The 21,213-nt window shown below is 60.4% G+C and overlaps 1 protein-coding gene across 1 annotated transcript; it reads right to left on the bottom strand.

Annotated features, from left to right (window-relative positions):
* Positions 1-1,497: 1,497 nt before the first annotated feature.
* On the bottom strand, positions 1,498-20,827 carry MCM2 (minichromosome maintenance complex component 2). Its single transcript, XM_065884812.1, has 16 exons — positions 20,767-20,827; positions 19,912-20,144; positions 14,510-14,685; positions 14,171-14,434; positions 12,965-13,184; positions 12,614-12,821; positions 10,913-11,047; positions 10,420-10,611; positions 5,994-6,087; positions 4,975-5,225; positions 4,737-4,863; positions 4,121-4,233; positions 3,123-3,368; positions 2,170-2,352; positions 1,858-2,013; positions 1,498-1,608 (listed from the first exon to the last, which is right to left on the bottom strand). Exons 1-16 carry the CDS (start codon positions 20,770-20,772, stop codon positions 1,498-1,500), a joined length of 2,715 nt encoding a protein of 904 aa, XP_065740884.1. The 5' UTR covers positions 20,773-20,827.
* Between the last annotated feature and the right edge of the window lie 386 nt (positions 20,828-21,213).

Genomic DNA, 21,213 nt, shown 5'->3' with positions numbered 1-21,213 from the left:
TTGGCGTGAAAATGCACACGTGAGGTGTTGCATAGGCGCAGAAAAAGCTTTCCTTTCAGCCTGCAAGCCCAGCCTGCCTGCTCTGCTTCAGCCGTACCCACTCCCGCTTGTGAGGAGCCCCTTTTAGAGGGTCACCTCCCCCCTAACGCAGGCCCACAGCACCGATCCTTCCGCCCGGCTCTTCCTTACCTGCTGACTGGAGTCCATCTGCCCCGTCCCGGCAGAGACCACGTCTGACGTGCTCTTCAGGCCTGGCAGCCGCACGGCAGGCTCTCCAGGATTTGGGGGAGGAGGTGAGTGAGGCATCAGACATACCGTGTCATCAGACGTCCGCAGGGCTTTCACCCGAGTCCTCACCTTGAAAGGTTCCAGAAGGCAAAACCTGCACAAGAGGGACGATCCAACGCGAGGAGACACTTCCGCTCCGTCTCGGGTAAGAAGCAGGAAGACCCAGAGGCGTGCAGCGCCCCGGGGGAGCTGTCAGAGCACGGCTGTGCTAGGGCTAGCAGGGCTGCTCCCTCCACAGCCTGGTCACCTCCAGCCCCTCTGGGTGTACAGGTCTGTCCCGAGGTCCCCTGATTTCACGGAGACCACAGAGGCAGCAACCGAATTCCCCAGCAGGACCGGACGCACAAACAAAGCCGCTCTCCTAGCCCGATCCTCGCCTGCAGGAAACCAGAGGCGAAAGGTGGAAGGGCCTTCAGGGCAAGTCCAGGAGAGCCTGGGTTACAGTATGAAAACGGAATTCAGACCAGTGTTCAGGTTTACTCCACTTTATTAAAAACTACAACGACAGAACAAGAACTCAGTGTACAAATGAGAGAGAATGAGGAAAGGGCCAGGTAGGAGAACAGATCACACAGCAATGGTGAGGGGGTGGCCCGGCTCCGACGACCCTCACCATCTGACCCCGAACCCACTCCTCCCACTGGCGTGAGGCCAAGGCTGCAGGGCCGTCAGAGGACGCGAGGCTGCGCCGACAGCTTAGGGTCCCATCTGTGCAGGACCCACACGCTGCCCCTACTCACGGGAGCCTAGAGAAGGCTGCAGGACACAATTCAGAAAAACGCTGCAAATACTGAGAACTTGCTCTTCAACCACAGGCAGCAAAAGCAACAGGACACGGAACTCATGCCAAGAGGCCAGCAGTTCTGGTGACACCCTTCCGTGCTCAGCACCCTAGAACAGCCCCCAGGGGCCCGAACACAATCGACTTCAATCCCCAGAAGGTCAGGTGAACCTCCTGCAAGTGGTGGGCGGTTGTCAGAGGGCTGAAAACGCAGCTCTGGGAAGTCAAGTGCCCCGAGATGAGAGCAGAGGGAGTGAGTCAAGGAAATCAAACACCTCGGACGTGGGGTGGATGGAGCCCCACAGCACCGCTGCGAGCCCGGCCCCACGACTCGGAGCCCCGCGCAGTTTGGCTTTGGGTCCCGGCAGCAGGGTGAAGTCAGCGCCAGGTCTGCCCTCCCGCCAGGACCACGGGGCTGCCGCGGACGCTCAGAACTGCTGAAGGATCATCTTGCGCTTCAGGTCGTGGGTGAACCTGTGCATCCTGAAGAGCTCGCTGTCGTAAAAGGCAGACAGGCTGTGGATGTGGATCTGACGAGCCTGGAAGAGGGGACGACCAGTGAGCCGTGCGGACGCGCGGGCAGGTCCCGAGCCCGAGGCCCAGCGGGGGAGGCAGGCAGGCGGCGCCTCTGTCCCCGGCACAGGGAAGAGCGAACCGCTCTAAGGCCGAGGGAGGGTCTGCAGCTGGACACGGGGCTTGAAACTTCAGCCCGGACAACGGCCGTGAACTCGGACAAGCCGCGTGGTTGCCCCGGCCCGGGCAGACCCCGCCCCTGGCCATGCCCATACCTTGTCCACCAGGTCCTTCTCGGGCACCTCGATCGTGTCCTGCTGGGCCCCGAAGCGGTTGCGCTGATACGTCACCTGCTCGGCCACCAGCTGCTTCAGGATGAAGAGCAGCAGCTCGTTGTTGTCCCGGCGGAACGACAGGTAGCGGGCAAAAGTCTACGGCGAGAGCGGAGGTGACCCTCCTGCCAGGCCCCCCCCCCCCCACCCGGAGCCAGCTGCTCCTGGCGGCAGGGGCAGGCCGGACTCCCGCGGCCCAGGCCCCGCCCCCCATGGCCCAGGCCCCGCCCCCCATGGCCCAGGCCCCGCCCCCACCTTCCGCATGCTGCGCATGACGCTGAACTTCTGCGTGTCCACGAAGCTCTCGAGCATCACGCGGATGGCCATGTTGACGTCATCCTCCATCACGTAGTCCCGCAGGTGGATGCGCGCGTGGGCCTCAGCCATGCGGATCATGGATTCGATGTGACGCACCGTGATGGGGATGCTGCCCGTGGCCTGGAGGGAGGGCCGCGTCAGGTCTCCCCGCGGGACAGCCAGCACGTGGCGGAGGGGCAGAGCTGGTGCCGCCGGGAGGCCCAGCTGACCCCCCTGCAGGGTGGCGCCCACCGGAGCCAGGCGCGCCCAAGCTTCCCCTGGTTCCCAAAGCGCGAAGGCTCACGGCTGCCACCGCCAGCCCAGCACATGTGCTCCTGGCAGCTCCCGGGCGCCCGGAGTCTACACGCCTGTGGGCGGCTGTATTTGTTACTGTCAGGTACCAGGGCCCGCCTGACGCAGTGCAACACAGGGAGAAAACAAAGCTGTGTTTCTGTGAAGCCCAAGCTAATGCTCTGAAAAGACCTGACTAAGTGAAAAGGTGGTGTTAGGAGGGAGGGAAAGGGAGGGAGCGGTGGCTGTCATGCTTAGGTAGGTGAGAGGGAGCAACCTGCAAGAACTCTGCAGTCCACCTGCTTGCAAGCTGCCTTTAAATTCTCTCCCCACCACGAGTGAACGAAAACTAGCTCAGGCGTGTGCTCATTCGGGTGAGATGTTTGCAAAGTCACTGGAACTAAATCAACGGCCCAAGAACAAAGACCTCAGCTGTACCCTGAGACAGACAAATGCACGTACGTTTAAGTTCCATCTAAACGAAACAGTTAAGGTGAGTAAGTATCGTGTCTTTAAGGCCGTCCTGCTGCTCCAGTGCTCCTGGACCCGCTGAGCACACAGACAAGGCTCTGCCGTGCGTCCCCCTCTGCCCCACCCCACCTGCCCCACCTGGCCCTCACCATGGATTCCTTCCTCAGGTCACTGTACATCTTGGCCACCTTGTCCTGGTCCATCTGGTTGAGCTTCGGGTGGACCTTCTCCTTGGCGTAGATGATGTACTTCTTCAGGACCTCCTGCGGCAGGGGCTCCACGCCATATGTGTTGGGCATGGGGGGCTCCGGGGCGCCCCCCAGGCCCCCATCCTCCTTGTTGCTGGGGTGATGTCTGATGTGGCTGCCGACCACGAAACGGGCCAGCATCTCATCCTGAGACAAGATGGAGAGGACAAGAGCGGGCTGAGCCTGGCGCCTGGCTTGGAGTAGGTCAGCTCACTGAAGACGCTCTGTAACGACACGTGTCCCCCCACCTGCTATGGGCCGGGAGCTCCCGGGGCGCACCCCCCCCAGTGAGGGCAGAGGACACAGACAGAGTTCACACTATAGGAAGAAGAGAAGCACGTGGTGGGATGGAGGCCGGAGGACAGCCTCCAGCTGAGGCCACCAGAGCCCCAGTCACGACACCTGGGAGAAGAGAACAGAGCACGAGTGAAGCCCGAGAAGGTGAGGGGGTGTGGATGAGGAAGGGGCAGGGGGAGAGACCTCTCGGGGATGGTGGACTCCCTGCCAGAGAGATGGGATGGGAGGCCGAGAGCAGGTCTGTAAGGAGAGGCAGGTCCGCCGTGCCCCCAAAGACGGCTGGCCTCTGACAGGAGAAGCCGGGGGCCCAGCACCAAGGCTGCAGTGCATCGGGCCAGAGGAGGGAAGCTGGGACGAGGTTCATAGCAGCGAGAAGTGAGGAGACTCGGGAGCTGGTGGCAGAGCGTGGGCAATGCTGGGTGGGTGGGTGGGTAGCCGGGGAGAGGTTGGTGAAGGAGAGAAATCAAGGAACTCTGGACTGAGAGCAAGTGGAAAACACACGGTCCACATGGCAGCCCTTCCCTGAGCCTGGCGAGCCACAGCCCTGGGCCGACGCCAGGTCCCCAAACTCACTGCGCACACCCAGGGCGTGGGCTGCATACCTGGACTGGGTCCACTGTGTCCCTCACCACACACAGGACGTCGAAGCGGGAAATGATGGGCTCCGTGAGGTCCACGTTTTCCGAAAAGGTGAGCGAGGGGTCATAGCGGCCACCTGCATCACAAAGGCAGGTCCCCATCAGGGCTCCCGCTCCCCGGGGCCCCTCTTCTCCTTGACTGTACAAGGTTCTTTCCAACCCGTGTGGCTTCAGTGACGAGAGGGGAATCAGTGGTGGAGGGATGCAGGGCCTGCTCCAGGCACCCCGGACAAGCCTGCGTGAGGCTCTCCCCACGCTGCCCCAATCGGCCTGAGGCCGCTCAGCCGCCTCCCGCGAGGAAAACCCGGGGACAAGATGGCAGGGGCGCCTGGGCTCTCTAACCACTTGCTGGCTGAGACCAAGGGCCAGCCCCACCCTATTAAGTGCTAGGTGCTCCTCCTGTCTCCTGAGAACACGGCTCAGCGAAAGCCCGGGGGTCTCCCGTCCCCCCACCCCACCCCCAGCAGGAAACGCAGGGGAGGGGCACTTGCTGCTGCTCGGTTCCTTCCTCAGACTCAGCGGCGCGGGTCCCGGAGCAGGGCCCCCGGGTCTGCCCCCCCCGGCCGTCGCAGCCACACACCTATGGGGTTGGCGGCAGCAATGACGGTGCAGCGGGCCTGCAGGGAGGTGACGATGCCGGCCTTGGAGATGGAGATGCTCTGCTGCTCCATGGCCTCGTGGATGCTGGTCCTGTCCTGGTCGTTCATCTGCATGGCGGGCAAACGCGGGATTCTTGCCCGACCACGGTCTCACACAAGGCCCCCGCGCTCCCCACCGCGGGCTCAGCCCACACGTCAGCTCTGGGCCCGGGGACCCACCTTGTCAAATTCATCGATGAGACACACTCCTCGGTCCGCCAGGACCAGGGCCCCAGCCTCCAAGGCCCACTCCCTGCTGACGGGGTGCCGCTGGACGTACGCCGTGAGGCCCACGGCCGAGGCCCCCTGGCCGGTGGTGAAGATGGCTCTGCTGGACACTTTCTCAATGTACTTGAGGAACTGAGACTTGGCCGTGCCGGGATCTCCACAAAGGAGCACGTTGATATCACCTCGCACCTTGTGCTTGCCGCCTGGGGGCAGGAACGGGGCAGGGGGGGCTCAGGACAGAGCTGGATCGTCCCCGACTTCCCAGCCTGCTTACTGCAAACAACAAAGCAATGTTCTTTCTAGAAAGGGATGTAATGCCCAGGACCAGCCACCCCACTCTGAGCACAGAACCCAGAACCATGGTGCACAAGGAGGTGCCTATGAAGACGCTGTTTGTAATGTACACACTGGAGGCCGTGCACGTGCTCTCCAGCCAGGGCAGCTGAATGCGGCACGATGTGGACCGGCACACGGTGACTTCAGAGCGTGAGCTCGTTCTCTGTGTGCCCACAGGAAACGATGCCAAAGCCGTGCTGACGGGGCAGCTGGGTACGTCACGGACAGTCCCTCACACACAGACAGGGAGCACTACACTGGCTAGTAGAAACATGCCACAGTCACGAAGTGCCATGTTTTCCGTATCAGCACACGTATCATCTATCTGAACAGCCACACAAAGTTCTGCCCATGTCCCCCGGACACCACCCAGGTGACCTGCAGGGAGGGACCATGATGAGACAGGGAGGTCAACGGGGGCCCCTCTGAGACCTGTAACGACTCCAGAAAAGGATGTAACACAAACACACGTTCAGGTATTACTTCTACAGTTAAATCCGTGCACAGCGGCGTGGCTGTGGGCTGCGCTCTCCCTGGGATGATGAGCCACCCATGGACGTATCCTTCTCCCGGGACACCAGGAACTGCTCCCACCAAGCCCCCTGCAGAGAAGGTAGCCCCCCTGCCCCGCTCACCAGGGTTTTTGGGCTCCCCTCCAAACAGAGCCAGTGCCAGGCCTCGCTTGATGTCTTCGTGCCCGTAGATGGAAGGAGCAATGCTGGCAAAGATCTGGGGGTGGGGGGCGGGGCGATGGGAACGGTCAACATGTGCTCCGGCCTGGAGCGCCCATGCACAGCTGCAACTCCCCCGACCCCGCATTGAGACCCACCCCCAACTCCGGGCCTTGTACTTGGTTGGCTCTTCCCGAGTCACCGAACCTGAAAGCTGACCAGAACCCCGGCCTGACCCCCTTCACTTCGTCCTTTTGCAGGACCGCCCCAAGGTCGCACGCAGAACAGGAGCAGGAGGCGAGACCCAGGCCCGCGTGGGCGGGGGGTGGGCTCCAACAGCATTGACGCAGAAGACCCCACCCACGATCGGTGGCCTGCCTGAGCCTGTGTCCTCGAATGGAAAGGAGATGACACTGCCCAGGTCACGGGGGCTGTGAGCACTACAGGAGGCGTCTACACAAGCCCGGCTCCCGCAGGACTGCAGGTACCGAGCTCAGAACACGGGGCAGCCGGGAGGTGGGTCCACCGGGAGGTGAGACATTCACCTGGAAAGCCGTCGAGACATTTCGCCAATTGCTCTGGGTGTGGGTGTGGGTGTGTGTGTGTGTGTGTGTGTGTGGGTGTGTGTGTGTGTGCGCGTGCGCGCACGCGTGTGTGTAAAAGAGAGGAAGAGGGATTCCCCGGTGGCACAGAGGTTAAGAATCCACCTGCTAATGCAGGGGACACGGGTTCGATCCCTGGTCTGGGAAGATCCCACATGCTGCGGAGCAATTAAGCCCGTGCGCCACAACTACTGAGCCTTCGCGCCACAACTACTGAGCCCGTGTGCCTAGAGTCTGTGCTCCAGAACAAGAGAAGCCACCGCAGTGAGAAGCCCGCGCACCACAACGAAGAGAAGCCCCCACTCGCGGCAACTAGAGAAAGCCCGCATGCAGCAACGAAGACCCAATGCAGCCAAAAATTTTAAAAATAAATAAATTTTAAAAAAGATGAGAGACAGTCAACGAATCAGTGTAGACCTTACTTGGACACTGACCACAAGAAACTTTTCAAAAACAAAGAGACCACCAGGGAACTGTAGACCCAAGTGAACATCAACCCTAGGAACTGCTGGTATCTTCAAGTGTGACAATGGTAATAGGGTCAGTTTAGTAAAAAAAGAGCCTTGAGAGACACATTGATGTAGGCGCAGGTGCAAGGGCGGGTCTGAATTTGTGTCAGAATAACGGGGGGGGGGGCTTCCCTGGTGGCGCAGTGGTTGGGAGTCCGCCTGCCGATGCGGGGGACGCGGGTTCGTGCCCCGGTCCGGGAGGATCCCGCGTGCCGCGGGGCAGCTGGGCCCGTGGGCCATGGCTGCTGGGCCTGCGCGTCTGGAGCCTGTGCTCCGCGGCGGGAGAGGCCACGGCAGTGAGAGGCCCACGTACCGCAAAAAAACAAAACAAAACAAAACACAAAAACAGGGAAGGGGGCTGCACAGAGGAGCCCAGACCAGCCATGACCTCGGGGATAGGAGAAGTTGGCAAAGGACACACAACGTTGCCACACCGTGCCACGCTCGCGTCTCACAACTTCTGTGGTGACTTTTAATACGTGGGCCAGGGTCCCCTGGAACTCACGATAACCTTGATCTGGGTCCCCTGGAACCCGACACTCAGAGGCACCTCCCACACATGGGAACCGCATGGGTGGGCAGAGGGCGGCCCCTGGAAGCAGGGGTGGAGGCCGGACGGCCTGGCGGGACCCTGGCTCTGCCACTTGTTAGCCGTGTGACGTGGGCGTCTTACGTAAACCAGGCCCCCACCGCCCCACGGCTCAGGTTACTCATCAATAACAAGACACAGACAACCCTCTGCAAATCGCTCAGTGACCAGCGGATACTCGGCGCTCCGTACACGTTAACGATCCCCTTACTGAGCCCCCACCTCTGTTGGGAGAGACCTCACGCCAGGACTGCCCAGCCTGGGCGTCTCCACCCAGACCGCTTCTCGGTGCTGTTTGGGCACCAGGCACCTCGCAGGATGAGGTAATGTCTCCCTCTGGGACCAAGGGCAGCAGCCCGCTTCCTGCCTGCTGTGCTCGCAGGCTCCCTGTGCCGTCCCTGCCGGCCTGAAGGGCACGGGAGCGGCCACACCACTGCCACACTGCTCGGTGCACCCGTGCTGACCCGGCTACCTTAAGTGACAGGGCAACTTAGCGCCTGGTAAGAGGGGTGAACCCCAACCCAGACCTGCCAGGGCGTGACACCCACTTCCCAAGGGTTATTCCATTTACCACCACGACCTCCACATCACACGGGAGGAAACAGGCCACCTGCTGCTGAGGACGCCCAGGACCCGACCCCAGGCTCCCAACACTCCTAAGTCTTAGGTGCGCCGCCCACCGCCCTCAGACAGCCCAGCACCCACCTGCACGGCCACAGTGAGCACAGGAATCGTCGAGCGCAGGCCCCAAAGCCGTGCTCGTCCTCCCGCTGGCCCGTCCAGCGCCCCAGCTGCAACAACCTGTAACCGTGACCGCCGGCTGCGGACGCCCCACGCCTGCTCGCTTACCTGCTTAACCCTTAGAACAACTCTGCGAGTGGGTGCGACCCCCGTCTCCGCTCACAGCCGGGGCAGCGCATCTGATCACACGGAGCACGAGGCCAAACCTCAACCCTAAGTCTGGCTCCAGGCTGCGTGCGTCTCCTGTCACTTCTCCAAACTCTGTGTCAGGCACAACACACATCTCTGGAATGCTTCACCCCACCAGCACCCACGGGATCCAACGCCCACGGCGGCAAGCTGGGTGGAAGCCGGGCTGATGCAGCCGGACTGACGCAGAGCCCGCAGCAGTGGGCAGCCGGCAGACCGGAGGGAACCCATCTGAGGGCGGCGGCCACCCAGCACACCACGTGCTCCTAAAGACACAGACCACCCGACTTGGAATATCGAAACCTGGGCGCCCACGTTTTTATGTGAAATCTCCCTATTCCTAAGGAATAATAACTCATTCAAACATTTGGAAAAACAAAAAAACAGAACCACGTACCAGTTGGAAAAAACCCGTCGGCAGGCTGGACGGGGCCCACCAGCCACCAGCCGGCAAACCTCCGGCTCCAACCGTTCCAATGAGCCTGACCATTTCTGGATCTTCCCTGTCACCCGTCAACTCGTCTCTGAAGTGGCAGAGGGCGCAGAGGGAAGTCACGGCAGGCAGAGGGCAGGCGGGCGCTAGGGAAGTGTTCTAGAAGCACACGGATCCCCCGCACCTGCACACGTCAGGTGTGTGTGTAGACAAGCTGACACATGCCTGGGACTCAGAGTCCCCCGCCCTCAGAAACCGGCCCAAATGCTCCGTCGAGATTCTGAAAACATGCCCGTCACGCTAGCACTGGTTTCCCTCAGCGGGGGCGGGGCAGGGGAGGGGGGTTGCCAGGGCTGTAGTAAAGGACAAGCCCCATGAGGGTGACAACCGGGTCTCACTTCCCACCGAGAAGCCTGAACAACGCGGCCCTGGAGGGTCCCTCAGGACCCAGCACATTGGTGGAACTGCAGTGCCTGTCCTCCTGGGGCTAGGGACACCCGCCTTCCCCGTGTGCCCCCAATCTTGGCAGACTAATAAAGGTGGCCGACGGGGGTGCAAGGACCTGAGCTGTGCGGCAGTAGAGCAGCCAGGGAGAGAGTTGGGCGGTCCTGCACCAACAAGAGAACAGGAAGTGGGGAGGCGAGGGGAGAGGGATGCCAAGGGGGCTGGGGGAGGGCCACGAGCCTGAGGGGCCACCCGGCGACCCAGGAGCCCGAGGGCCGTGTGGCACAACTTTCATCAACAGGAACTTAGCGTCCTGCGGCTGAGACTGGAACAACCCGGGTTTGATCTGCGCGGGTCCACTTACACGTGGACTTTCAACAGAGTCGGGGTGGGCGCCCCTCACCCCTGCACTGTCCAGGGGTCGCCTGTATTTGTAAATTCTGCAACGAAAACCCCCGTCCCCCCAACCTCAGCAAAAAGCCTACAGTTAAAGGGAAAAGCAAACCCCCGTGCTAGGGTAGCGCTATTCCTGGAGAAACGACTGGTGACAGGGATCTGATGCCACGGGACACCCCACCAGACAAGCTTTTCCTACTGCCGCCCCGGTTTCCCTTCCAGTCCAAGCCCGGCACAACCTGAGGAGCCCTGACCTCACCCGTGTCCTCACGGGCAGGACACAGGCTCAGGGGGGCTGCAGGATGTTCTTCCCCTGGAGCACAGCCCCTGCCAAGGCAAGTGGACTGAGCGGACACAGGGAACCAAACGAAGGGACCAGCTTCCAAGACCCGGACACCAAGACGGAGGCTGCAGGGTGGGCCAGACGGTGAGCCCCGGGTACCCTGACTCTGCGGCCGCCCCGCCCGCCCGCCCGCCTTCCACCTGCCTTCTCCCCAATCTGCTGGTCCTTGGAGAGGCTGATGATCTTCTTCACGTCCTCGTCAGTCAGCTCTCCCACGGCCACCTTATTGTCCTTCTTGGCCACGTGGTTGGCTAGGATGACAGTGGCGAAGACGGGAAAGCCGTTGGCGGTGTTGAGAGCCCCATCGTAGTTGTTGTGGTAGATGCCGGTCAGCTCCTGGGGGGTAGCGAGCGGTCAGGAGGGCCACCCCGGGGCCAGAAGCACGGGCCGGGCCCGCCTCCTCACTGGCTTCACCCGACCCCTCCTCCGGGTCCCTGGGTCACCGACAGGAGAGCAGTAACTCAGCAGAACCACAGCACGCTGCTCCCGAGCCCGGCACCCCCAGCTGGCCGCCCACCGCCAGGAGCAGCTCAGGGCTACAGACGGGAGAGCTGACCCTGACCCACCCCCCGGGCTACCACCACCCGTCCCCCGCCACAGCGCTCACACCAACTTCCTCGGCCCCCCGGCCACTCACTATCTCGTCTCCCGGCTTGCAGCTGTCCACCAGGTCCGCGAGGAGGATGGCATCCTTGGAGCGGGGCAGCCGGCCGGCCGCCACTTTGCCAGGACTCTCCTGAATTCGGATGCGCTGGTAGTTCTGGTAGATGGTCTGCGTGGGACAAACAGATGGTCAAAGGGACCCGTCCCTAGCCGGCGAAGCCTGGGCTGTTGTCCAAGCACCGATTCTTTGTCACCTGAACTGGACCGGTGCCCTGGGGCAAGGAGAGCAGCGTTATTATTCCCACCACTGACTAGGATACGCAGAACCAACGATGGCAGGGGGGCGAGCCACTGTGACCAGCGCCACGGTGCACGGTCCCCGCTCCTGCCACCCCGCCCCCCCGCCCCGGGATGCCTCCCTCCTGCCAGAAGCCAGAGCCCTGTGACAGGCCCTACAGCTGAGCGCAGTGCGCGTGGACACTGGAGCCAGGCTCCGCTGTGGCCTAAGCTGTGTGGCCCTGGCGAGGCCTCCCCCTCTCCATGCCTGCCCCGCAGAAGAGGGGTCGAACGCTGCAGCCACAGCCACACAGGGAGAAGGAAGTCACGTCACACGTGAAAAGCACTGAAACCAACGCCCACGAAACAAGTTACACCAAGCGTGGGCTTACTGTCGAGGTCACAGGGCAGCACTGTGCATGCAACCTAACATCCATCATCTCACCGACTGTCTAGAAAAGAGCCACAGGAAAAGGTGGTTTTAAGCACACACTCTGCATGAAAATGCTTCCGTTCTAATCCTCTGGGCCACTTCCTGGCCGGGTGACCTCAGCCGGTTACTTCAGAGGTCAAATAGGGCCAACAACAGCACCCGCCTCACGAGGTGTGAAGACCACATAACGCACCCCCCACCGCTGGGCACCTAGCAAGTGCTCCACAGACTCCGGCGTAATTACTATTCCACCACCAGTTACTGTCCCAGGTGCCCTGCAAGCAGAGCCTGCAACTCTGCTCTCGTTCAAGTAGCTTCTCAAGAAACGTGTGTGAAGGGGGAACCTGTAAAGGGGAGGGGGGACTCTGGGCAAAGGCACGGGCTCAGCTGGAGCCCAGCCCTGCAGCTGTCGCTCCCCGAGGCAAGGCGCACTTGAACTTTGAAACGGGGCAGCCTTTGCCTGCGGGCTGCCAGGCTTTTCCTGGCAAGGCGGCTCCAGCTAGGGCGCTTCTCAGAATCATAGAGCAGTGAGGCGTCAGCCCTTCACTCGTGGCAGTAAAGCAGTAGAGGGGGGTCTGGGCTCTACCGCAGCGATCGTGATGACCCCGCCACACTTTACACTGGGAGTGGCTCACATTCAAAGGCGGGTGTTACGTGCCTGCAGTCTTAAGGCCCAGAGCCTTCCAGCAGGGCCTCCTGAAAATGGTACAGCAGTGTCGCCGACAGTTACAAATCAGGGGTCCCCAGCGCAAGGCCAGAGAGGCAGGTACCAGGGAGTCTGGACCGGAAAGCAGGTGCCCTGCTGAGGGGCAGCCAGGGGAGACGTGGGCCCAGTTTCACCAGATCTTCCCGCTCGAGAAAAAAAAGCCATAAACGTTGATGCTCTAAATGTCTGGTTTGTACAAACTGGCTTGAATTCTTGAGAACACCACGTGGGCTGACCACACGGGCCTGCCTGCCCCAGCGCGGGGCCAACACGCACTTGCAGCTTGGCTCCCGCGGCTACGGTGCCAGCCTCGCGCTCACCTCCTCCATGTTGACCTCGAAGGGGCCAGCTGACTGGCACTCGGGGCACGAGCCCGGCTTCACCTCCTGGTTCTGGGACTGGCAGAAAGGCCCCAGCACGAAGCCACACTTGTTGCAGTTGTACTTGACCATGCTGAGCTGAGGCAGGACGCCCGTGCAGCTGGTCACCACCCCGCTGGTGCGGATCAGCTGGTTCAGGTGCAGCTGCCTGTGGAGGCGAGGCGCCGTCAGAGACCGCAGGGCGGGGGCCGGACCCTCGCCCGTCAGTGAGGCCAGGACCCACGGGGTGGGCTTTCTCTGGCCGCGGCCACCCGCCACCCGCCACGGGTGCCCGAGCCCCCGCCGGCTCACCTGAGCGAGCGCAGCTCCTCCACCAGGGGCAGGTGGGAGATGCGCACGTGGACGCGGCTGGCGATGCGGTCATACTTGGGGTACATGGCCAGCACCACCTCCAGGGCAGCCTCGCTGAAGATCTGCAGCAGCTCAGCCGGCGCCTCGGGCAGGAAGTAGGCCAGGACGTGCTCCCTGGCGGCCAGGTCCTCGTAGTTCACCACCAGGCTCTCGCGGTTCTCTGAGGTGGGTGGGGCGGGAAGAGAGGATGAGCGCGGAGCAGGCTGGGGCAGGCCCACCTCGCTGCGAGAAGGGGAGGCCAGCCCGCTGAGCGCTTGACTCGGCGCTGGAGGCGCAGCCTCGCCCCCAAGTCCACTCAGCGTTAGCGACGGGACCCAGAGAAGTGACCGATGCTAGGTCTCAAGGTCTGGACCTATGAAACGGGACCTCAGTGCCTGTGGGGGATACAGTGGAGTAACACGTGGGGTGCCTGCCGCAAACTCAGAGTGCCTACAAGGCTAGGAGGAGACCTGCGAAGAAACGTGTCGGAAGTGAGACAAAAGGGAGGGGAGGGGCCGGCGGGGGACCAGGAGCCACAGGCCTCCTCACATGCCGCTTTGTTCAGAAAGGTGCTGCTACACTCTGATCAAAGCAGTAATCCAGATTTTCACATAAAGTCTGCCCAATTGTAAGTCCATCAGAAACGACTTCTGGGGCTTCCCTGGTGGCGCAGCGGTTAAGAATCCGCCCGCCAATGCAGGGGACTCGGGTTCGAGCCCTGGTCCGGGAAGATCCCACATGCCGCGGAGCAGCTAAGCCCATGAGCCACAACTACGGAGCCCGCACGCCACAACTACTGAAGCCCGCGCACCTAGAGCCCGTGCTCCACAAAAAGAGAAGCCACCACAATGAGAAGCCCTCAGACTGCGAGGAAGAGTAACCCCTGCTCACCACGACTAGAGAAAGCCCGCGCGCAACAACAAAGACACGGCACAACCAAAAAAAAAAAATTAATTAATTTTAAATAAAACAAAGAAACGACAGCTGTGGTCCAGACGTACGTAGCCCCTGGACAGAGCGCTGGACCCACGATACTTTGTCTGAAAGACGGGCACCCCGGGCTCAGGCCCCGGCCCCGGCGCCCCACGTGCCCCGCACATCCGTCTGTCAAACCCGCCGCCACAAGGCCAGGGCGGGCGGCCTCCCGCGGGCACGGGGCAGGCGCACCTTTGCACATGTCGCTGATGCGCTCCTTGAAGACGTTGTGGCCGCGGCCGTCCACGTGGGTGCGCAGGAAGTTCTTGAAGCGGTGGTGGATCTCCAGCCGCGGGCCGGCCATGCTCACCCACTCGCGCACCGAGTGGCCCTTCAGGTCCTCCAGGTTCTCGATGCTCTCGATCATCTCGTCGGCCTCGCCACCGTCCTCCGTGGCCCGCTCCACCTGCCGCCGCTTCCGGCTGCGGCGCTCCTCCTCCTCCTCCTCGTCGCTGTCTGGGGGCCGGGGTCACGTTCAGGGCCGGCTCCCCGCACCGCCTCCCGCCTCCCCCGGGCTCCCCGAGAACGCACCGTACAGGAGCCCGCGGCGCATGCGGCCCAGGCCCCGGCCGGCCTCCCGGTCTCGCTGCCGCATGACCCGCTCGGCCGCCTCCCGCTGGCTGGCAGTCAGCTCGTCCACGTCCTCGTCGTCCGGGGCCAGCCCCTCGGGCTCGTAGACATCTATCTCCGGGATGGGGCGGTAGTCCCTGCGAGGCCCCCAGATGCAGCCTGTTAGCACCCAGACCCCAAAACAAAACCCCACCAGGAACCGGGCTCCCGAGGGCTCCGGAGCCCCGGCCAGGGCACCTGGAGAGGCTCCGAAAGGCTCCCCCACGGATCCCACACCGAAAAGGACACAGTGTTCAAAAGAACGGACCTCCTGACGCCTGCTGTGACACGGGCAAACTCTGAGGACACTGTGCTCAGTGAGACAAGCCAGTCACAGGACAGAAATCCTGCGTGATTGGGTTTGGGGAAGAAAGTCCTGGAGAGGGTGGTGACGGTCGTGCGACAACGTGAGCGCCGGTCACAGGACAGAAATCCTGCGTGATTGGGTTTGGGGAAGAAAGTCCTGGAGAGGGTGGTGACGGTCGTGCGACAACGTGAGTGCCGGTCACAGGACAGAAATCCTGCGTGATTGGGTTTGGGGAAGAAAGTCCTGGAGGGGGTGGTGACGGTCGTGCGACAACGTGAGCGCCGGTCACAGGACAGAAATCCTGCGTGATTGGGTTTGGGGAAGAAAGTCCTGGAGGGGGTGGTGACGGTCGTGCGACAACGTGGGTGCCGGTCACAGGACAGAAATCCTGCGTGATTGGGTTTGGGGAAGAAAGTCCTGGAGAGGGTGGTGACGGTCGTGCGACAACGTGAGTGCCGGTCACAGGACAGAAATCCTGCGTGATTGGGTTTGGGGAAGAAAGTCCTGGAGGGGGTGGTGACGGTCGTGCGACAACGTGGGTGCCGGTCACAGGACAGAAATCCTGCGTGATTGGGTTTGGGGAAGAAAGTCCTGGAGAGGGTGGTGACGGTCGTGCGACAACGTGAGCGCCAGTCACAGGACGGAAATCCTGCGTGATTGGGTTTGGGGAAGAAAGTCCTGGAGAGGGTGGTGACGGTCGTGCGACAACGTGGGCGCCAGTCACAGGACGGAAATCCTGCGTGATTGGGTTTGGGGAAGAAAGTCCTGGAGAGGGTGGTGACGGTCGTGCGACAACGTGAGCGCCGGTCACAGGACAGAAATCCTGCGTGATTGGGTTTGGGGAAGAAAGTCCTGGAGAGGGTGGTGACGGTCGTGCGACAACGTGAGTGCCGGTCACAGGACAGAAATCCTGCGTGATTGGGTTTGGGGAAGAAAGTCCTGGAGGGGGTGGTGACGGTCGTGCGACAACGTGAGTGCCGGTCACAGGACAGAAATCCTGCGTGATTGGGTTTGGGGAAGGAAGTCCTGGAGAGGGTGGTGACGGTCGTGCGACAACGTGAGCGCCAGTCACAGGACAGAAATCCTGCGTGATTGGGTTTGGGGAAGAAGGAAGTCCTGGAGGGGGTGGTGACGGTCGTGCGACAACGTGAGCGCCGGTCACAGGACAGAAATCCTGCGTGATTGGGTTTGGGGAAGGAAGTCCTGGAGGGGGTGGTGACGGTCGTGCGACAACGTGAGCGCCGGTCACAGGACAGAAATCCTGCGTGATTGGGTTTGGGGAAGGAAGTCCTGGAGGGGGTGGTGACGGTCGTGCGACAACGTGGGCGCCGGTCACAGGACAGAAATCCTGCGTGATTGGGTTTGGGGAAGAAAGTCCTGGAGGGGGTGGTGACGGTCGTGCGACAACGTGGGCGCCGGTCACAGGACGGAAATCCTGCGTGATTGGGTTTGGGGAAGGAAGTCCTGGAGGGGGTGGTGACGGTCGTGCGACAACGTGGGCGCCGGTCACAGGACGGAAATCCTGCGTGATTGGGTTTGGGGAAGGAAGTCCTGGAGGGGGTGGTGACGGTCGTGCGACAACGTGGGTGCCGGTCACAGGACGGAAATCCTGCGTGATTGGGTTTGGGGAAGAAGGAAGTCCTGGAGGGGGTGGTGACGGTCGTGCGACAACGTGAGCGCCGGTCACAGGACGGAAATCCTGCGTGATTGGGTTTGGGGAAGAAGGAAGTCCTGGAGGGGGTGGTGACGGTCGTGCGACAACGTGAGCGCCGTGATGCCACTGAACTTACGCTCAGGGATGGCCGAGACGGGAATCTCGTGTCCTGTGCGTTTTCCCACGGTAAAAAAGGGGCGCTCTGAGCACCAGCAGGAAAGAGGAATCGGAGGACCCACAAAACCTTCAGCTGAAAGGGCCTTCAGAGAGCCACGGCAGCTCCCCACGGGCCGGAACCCTCCTGCACTCTTGTTTCTGGCAGCCCCGCCTCGAACCCCGGACCCCAGGAGGCCCACACACATCAGCCCAACCAGCCTCTCCCGAACACATCTGTGGCTCAGTCCTTCCAGCCACAGCGAGACCTTCCATGTGACCGCCTGTCAGACATCTGAAGGACTGATGCCTCAACAAGGACCCCCACCAGGGCAAACACAGCTCCCCTCCCCGCGATCTGGGGAAGCACACATCACCCTCCATCAGAAAGATGAAGAAACCGAGGACAGGGGGAGGGGGTGATGGGATTTCTGCCAAAGGTCACTCAACAGAGCTGGGTGTCAAGGTGGCTAGCTGCTTCCAATACCACACTGGCCCCACGACAGTCCTCTTGAATTCTCCCTTTCTCAGAGGACGTGGTAATTTGGGGAACTTCTTTTTTTTTTGGCCATAGACTCTGTCGAAGAACACTCTCAGATAATCCCACACTACTGACACCAGAAACAGAACCCAGAACCAGGTATGCTTCTGGATTGATCGCTTCCAAATTCTTAAGTGTTCTCAAGGAAAAGGTACCTGTCTAACTCGTTAAGAATTTCAAGTCATGAGCTTCCCTGGTGGCGCAGTGCTTAAGAATCTGCCTGCCAATGCAGGGGACACGGGTTCGAGCCCTGGTCTGGGAAGATCCCACATGCCACGGAGCAACTAAGCCCGTGCACCACAACTACTGAGCCTGCACCCTAGAGCCCGCGAGCCACAACTACTGAGCCCACGTGTCACAACTACTGAGCCCACCAACCTAGAGCCCGTGCTCCGCAACAAGAGAAGCCACCACAATGAGAAGCCCGCGCACCGCAACGAAGAATAGCCCCTGCTCGCCGCAACTAGAGAAAGCCTGCACGCAGCAACAAAGACCCAACACAGCCAAAAATAAATAAGTAAAAATAAAAAAAAAAAAAAAAAAAGAATTTCAAGTCATGTGAGATGCCCTCAGTGAAATTCTAATTGATCAATTTAAAAGAATTCGATAAACTGAGGTCCAGCACGTAAAAAAAAAAAAAAAAAAAAAAAAAAAAAGAATTCGATAAATTAGACTTCAGCAAAGTTTTAAAACAGTACACATCAAAACCCACCACTTAAAAAAAATTAAAAAGACAAGCCGTAGACTGAGAAGAAGATATTTGCAAATCACTTGTCTGCTAAATGCCTGAGATGCAGAGTAAGTTTTTAAAAACTCTTACAACTCAGTGATAAAAAGTCAAGGACACAAACTACTGATAAAAAACGGGCAAAGGATCTGAAGACAAATTTTCCAAAGATACTCAAATGGCCGACAAGCACGCGAAGCACTGCTCAACATCACTAGTCGTCAGAGAAATGCAAATCAAAACCACGGTGAGACACCGCCTCACCCCCAGTAGGGTGCCTGCTGTCAAAACCCAGAAGATAACAGGTGCTGGTGAGAATGTGGAGAACTCGAACGACATACGCCACTTGTGGGAATGTAAAATGGTGCAGCTGCTTTGGAGAAGTCTGGCAGTTCCTCAAAAAATTAACAGAGTTATCACGTGACCCAACGATTCCATTCCAAGAGAACTTAAAAATACATTCACATAAGAAACTCCTAGCAGCACTATTTCTAATTGCTAAAAAGTGTAAAGCACCCAAAATGTCTACCAACTGATGAATGGGTAAACAAAACGCAGTCTGTCCGTACAATGGAGTACGACTCAGCCACGAAAAGGAATGACGTGCTGACGTGGGCTCCAACGTGGATGGACCCTGAAAAACACAGTAAGCCAAAGAAGCCTGCACACGACATGTGTATTACAGACTCCACCTGCACGAAACAGCCAGCACTAGCAAATCCAAAGAAACAGAAAGTAGATTACTGGTTACCTAGGGGTGGGGAAGGGAATGGGGATTAACTATCAACAGGCCCAAGGGATCTTATGGGGATGATGGAAAAAACTGGATTGTGGTGATAAGTGCACAACCCAGGAAATTTACTAAAACGCATTAAATTGTATCCCTATAAGAGATAAATCTTATATTACAAAAATTAGAGCTCAGTCAGGTGGTTTTTTTAAACAGGCCATAAAACCAAAACCTAACTGGGCCCATCTAGTCCTCAGATACCTCTACCCAGGCGTCCTTGCGAGGGAAGGACAGAAGACGCAGAGGGGGGTGGATGGAGGGTGGCCGGCCGGGGAGGGGCGTCCTGCCTGCACAACCTCACAGGGCACAGCAGGGAAGCTGCTCAGGGCTGATCTGTCCAGACTCCTCATCCATCCAGACTCTGGCTGGCCTGTGCTGCATACCCAGGCTCATCACCTGGAGTGATGGAGCTTAAAGCGAAGATCCAAACGGTCCAGAGTGCCCTGGATGCTCCCAAAGGGCTCTCCCTGTGGACTGTGGGGCGGCCTGAACAGTACTCTCATACACACCAAGTCTGAAGCCCCCACGTCAGAGTAAAGAGAGCCCCAAAGCAGAATCTCCACGAGGTTCCCGGGCATTCAGATAATTCTAGTGCTAATGTATAGGCCAAATCCTGGTTGTTAACACAGGGTGAGACACCAGTGGAATCTAACCTTGCTCACTCACAGAGCTTTACTCCACCATCTCAGCGACAAGCCTCCGTAACCTTTACTACGTTTGTACATTTATCAATAACGGTGAACACAAGGTCTGCTACAGATTAAGCACAATAACTGTGGGCTGAATTAAATCTAAATCTTGATTAATCACCCCCCCGCACACACAGTTTCTCTGAAGTTGCAGAGAAACTCTTGGCTACCTGCTTCCTGTCTTTCCCGGTTGGGGTCCCTGATGTGGCCCCGGATTAGAGATGCCCTGCGTCCCCTGGGGTGTACATCTCAGGGAGCTGGGGCTTACCAAGGCCTTTGGGTCTACTCTAAGGTAGACAAAGCAAGTTACACGGACATATGCTGTGGCTCCATGAACCTGTCTCCCCCCAGACCCTGGACCAAGATGTGCTCAAAGCAAGCAGGCTCCGATATATCTGCTTCCCCGGGACACACAACAGCCCCCCAGCAGAGCTTGCTGAGAGCAGGGTCTTGAGCACCGAACCTCTCCATGCCATCTCCGAAAAGCTCCTCTCCATCCTCCTCCTCCTCCTCCAGGGGTCCCTCTGTGCCGAGCAGTCCCTCCGACTCATCCTCAAAGGGAGGAAGGTCGCGGCCGGGGCTGGAAGTCAGGGCATCCGTGCGCCGGGAGCTCCGCCCAGGGCTGGAGGTCAGAGGATCGTTGCCTCTCCGCCTCGGGGCCGGGCTGGACGCCACCGTGAAGGACTCGGATGATTCCTGCAAGAGGAGATGGATTGGAGCGGGTGAGGGCCCACTCAGCTTCCTGTACGGTGGCGCCCCCACCCATAGGGTCTCCCTCTCCACGGCTGACCCTGTCCTCCCACGCTGCAAACCCCTCCCAGCCTGCACACTTTGTACCTGCTGTTCCCTCTGCCTGGCACGCTCCCTGAGCCCAAGGCTTCTCCACGCCCCGGGCCGGCTCATGCCTCACACACACCGTGACTCACCCGACCCCCTTTTCTCCGGGACAACCCACTGAGGCTACCTGGTTAGCTGGTTTGCCTGTTTACCGCCTACTCCTCCCCCCAGCACGCGTTCCCGCCCTTCTGGGCCCCCGGTGCACCAGGAGCTGCCAGGGGAGACGGGACACGAGAGCGGCCGCAACCTAAGGGGTCGGGGACCCAGGTTGGTGGAGGGGCAGTCAGCTGACGAGGCTGCGGACGAAAGCAGCACGATAAGGAGGGCCCGAGCGCGCGGATCGGGCCGGGGGCCCGGGCTGCCGGGGTGGGACCCGCCGGCCTCGCAGACCCGCCCGACCGGAGCACGGGAATCGGCTCCGCGCCCGGCCCCCCACCGCCCGCGCCCCGCACGGCAGACGCACAGACTCCGCCGCGCTCACCGCCATCGCTGCTCAGTGCTCCTCTCCGCTCCGCCAGCAACAGCCAGTTTTCGCGCGAAAAACGGCCCACGTGACCGCCCGTGCCCGGGAAGCGTCCGAGGGAGCACGACGTCATGACGTTGGCGTCCATTTTCGTCACGCCGGCGCTCGGGGGCGGGCCCGAGAGTGCGGCCCCGCCCACGCTGCCCGAGACCCCGCCTAGCCCGCGCTCTGTGCTGCGGGGCCAGCCGAGGTGTACGACCTGGTGCTGTGGCCGGCTGGGGGCCTTGTTTTCTGACGTCTTCTTACTGTGTGATGTCAACTCCTCCAAAAGCTCAGGCTGCGTCCTTCAAGCGCCGAAAGGCGGGGGATGGTAGGAGGCCAGCTGTGACGTTCTAGTGGGGGTTACCCCCCCCCCCCGAGGGAGCCGAGATGCAAGGGTGTTCCAGGTAGCAAGAGCCTCGTGCG

The sequence above is a fragment of the Phocoena phocoena genome, chromosome 10 (assembly GCF_963924675.1).
Source record: "Phocoena phocoena chromosome 10, mPhoPho1.1, whole genome shotgun sequence".
NCBI classification, from domain to species: Eukaryota; Metazoa; Chordata; class Mammalia; order Artiodactyla; family Phocoenidae; genus Phocoena; species Phocoena phocoena.
Note: the sequence above shows the minus strand (reverse complement) of the source record. Positions and strands in the feature narration are given on the sequence as shown.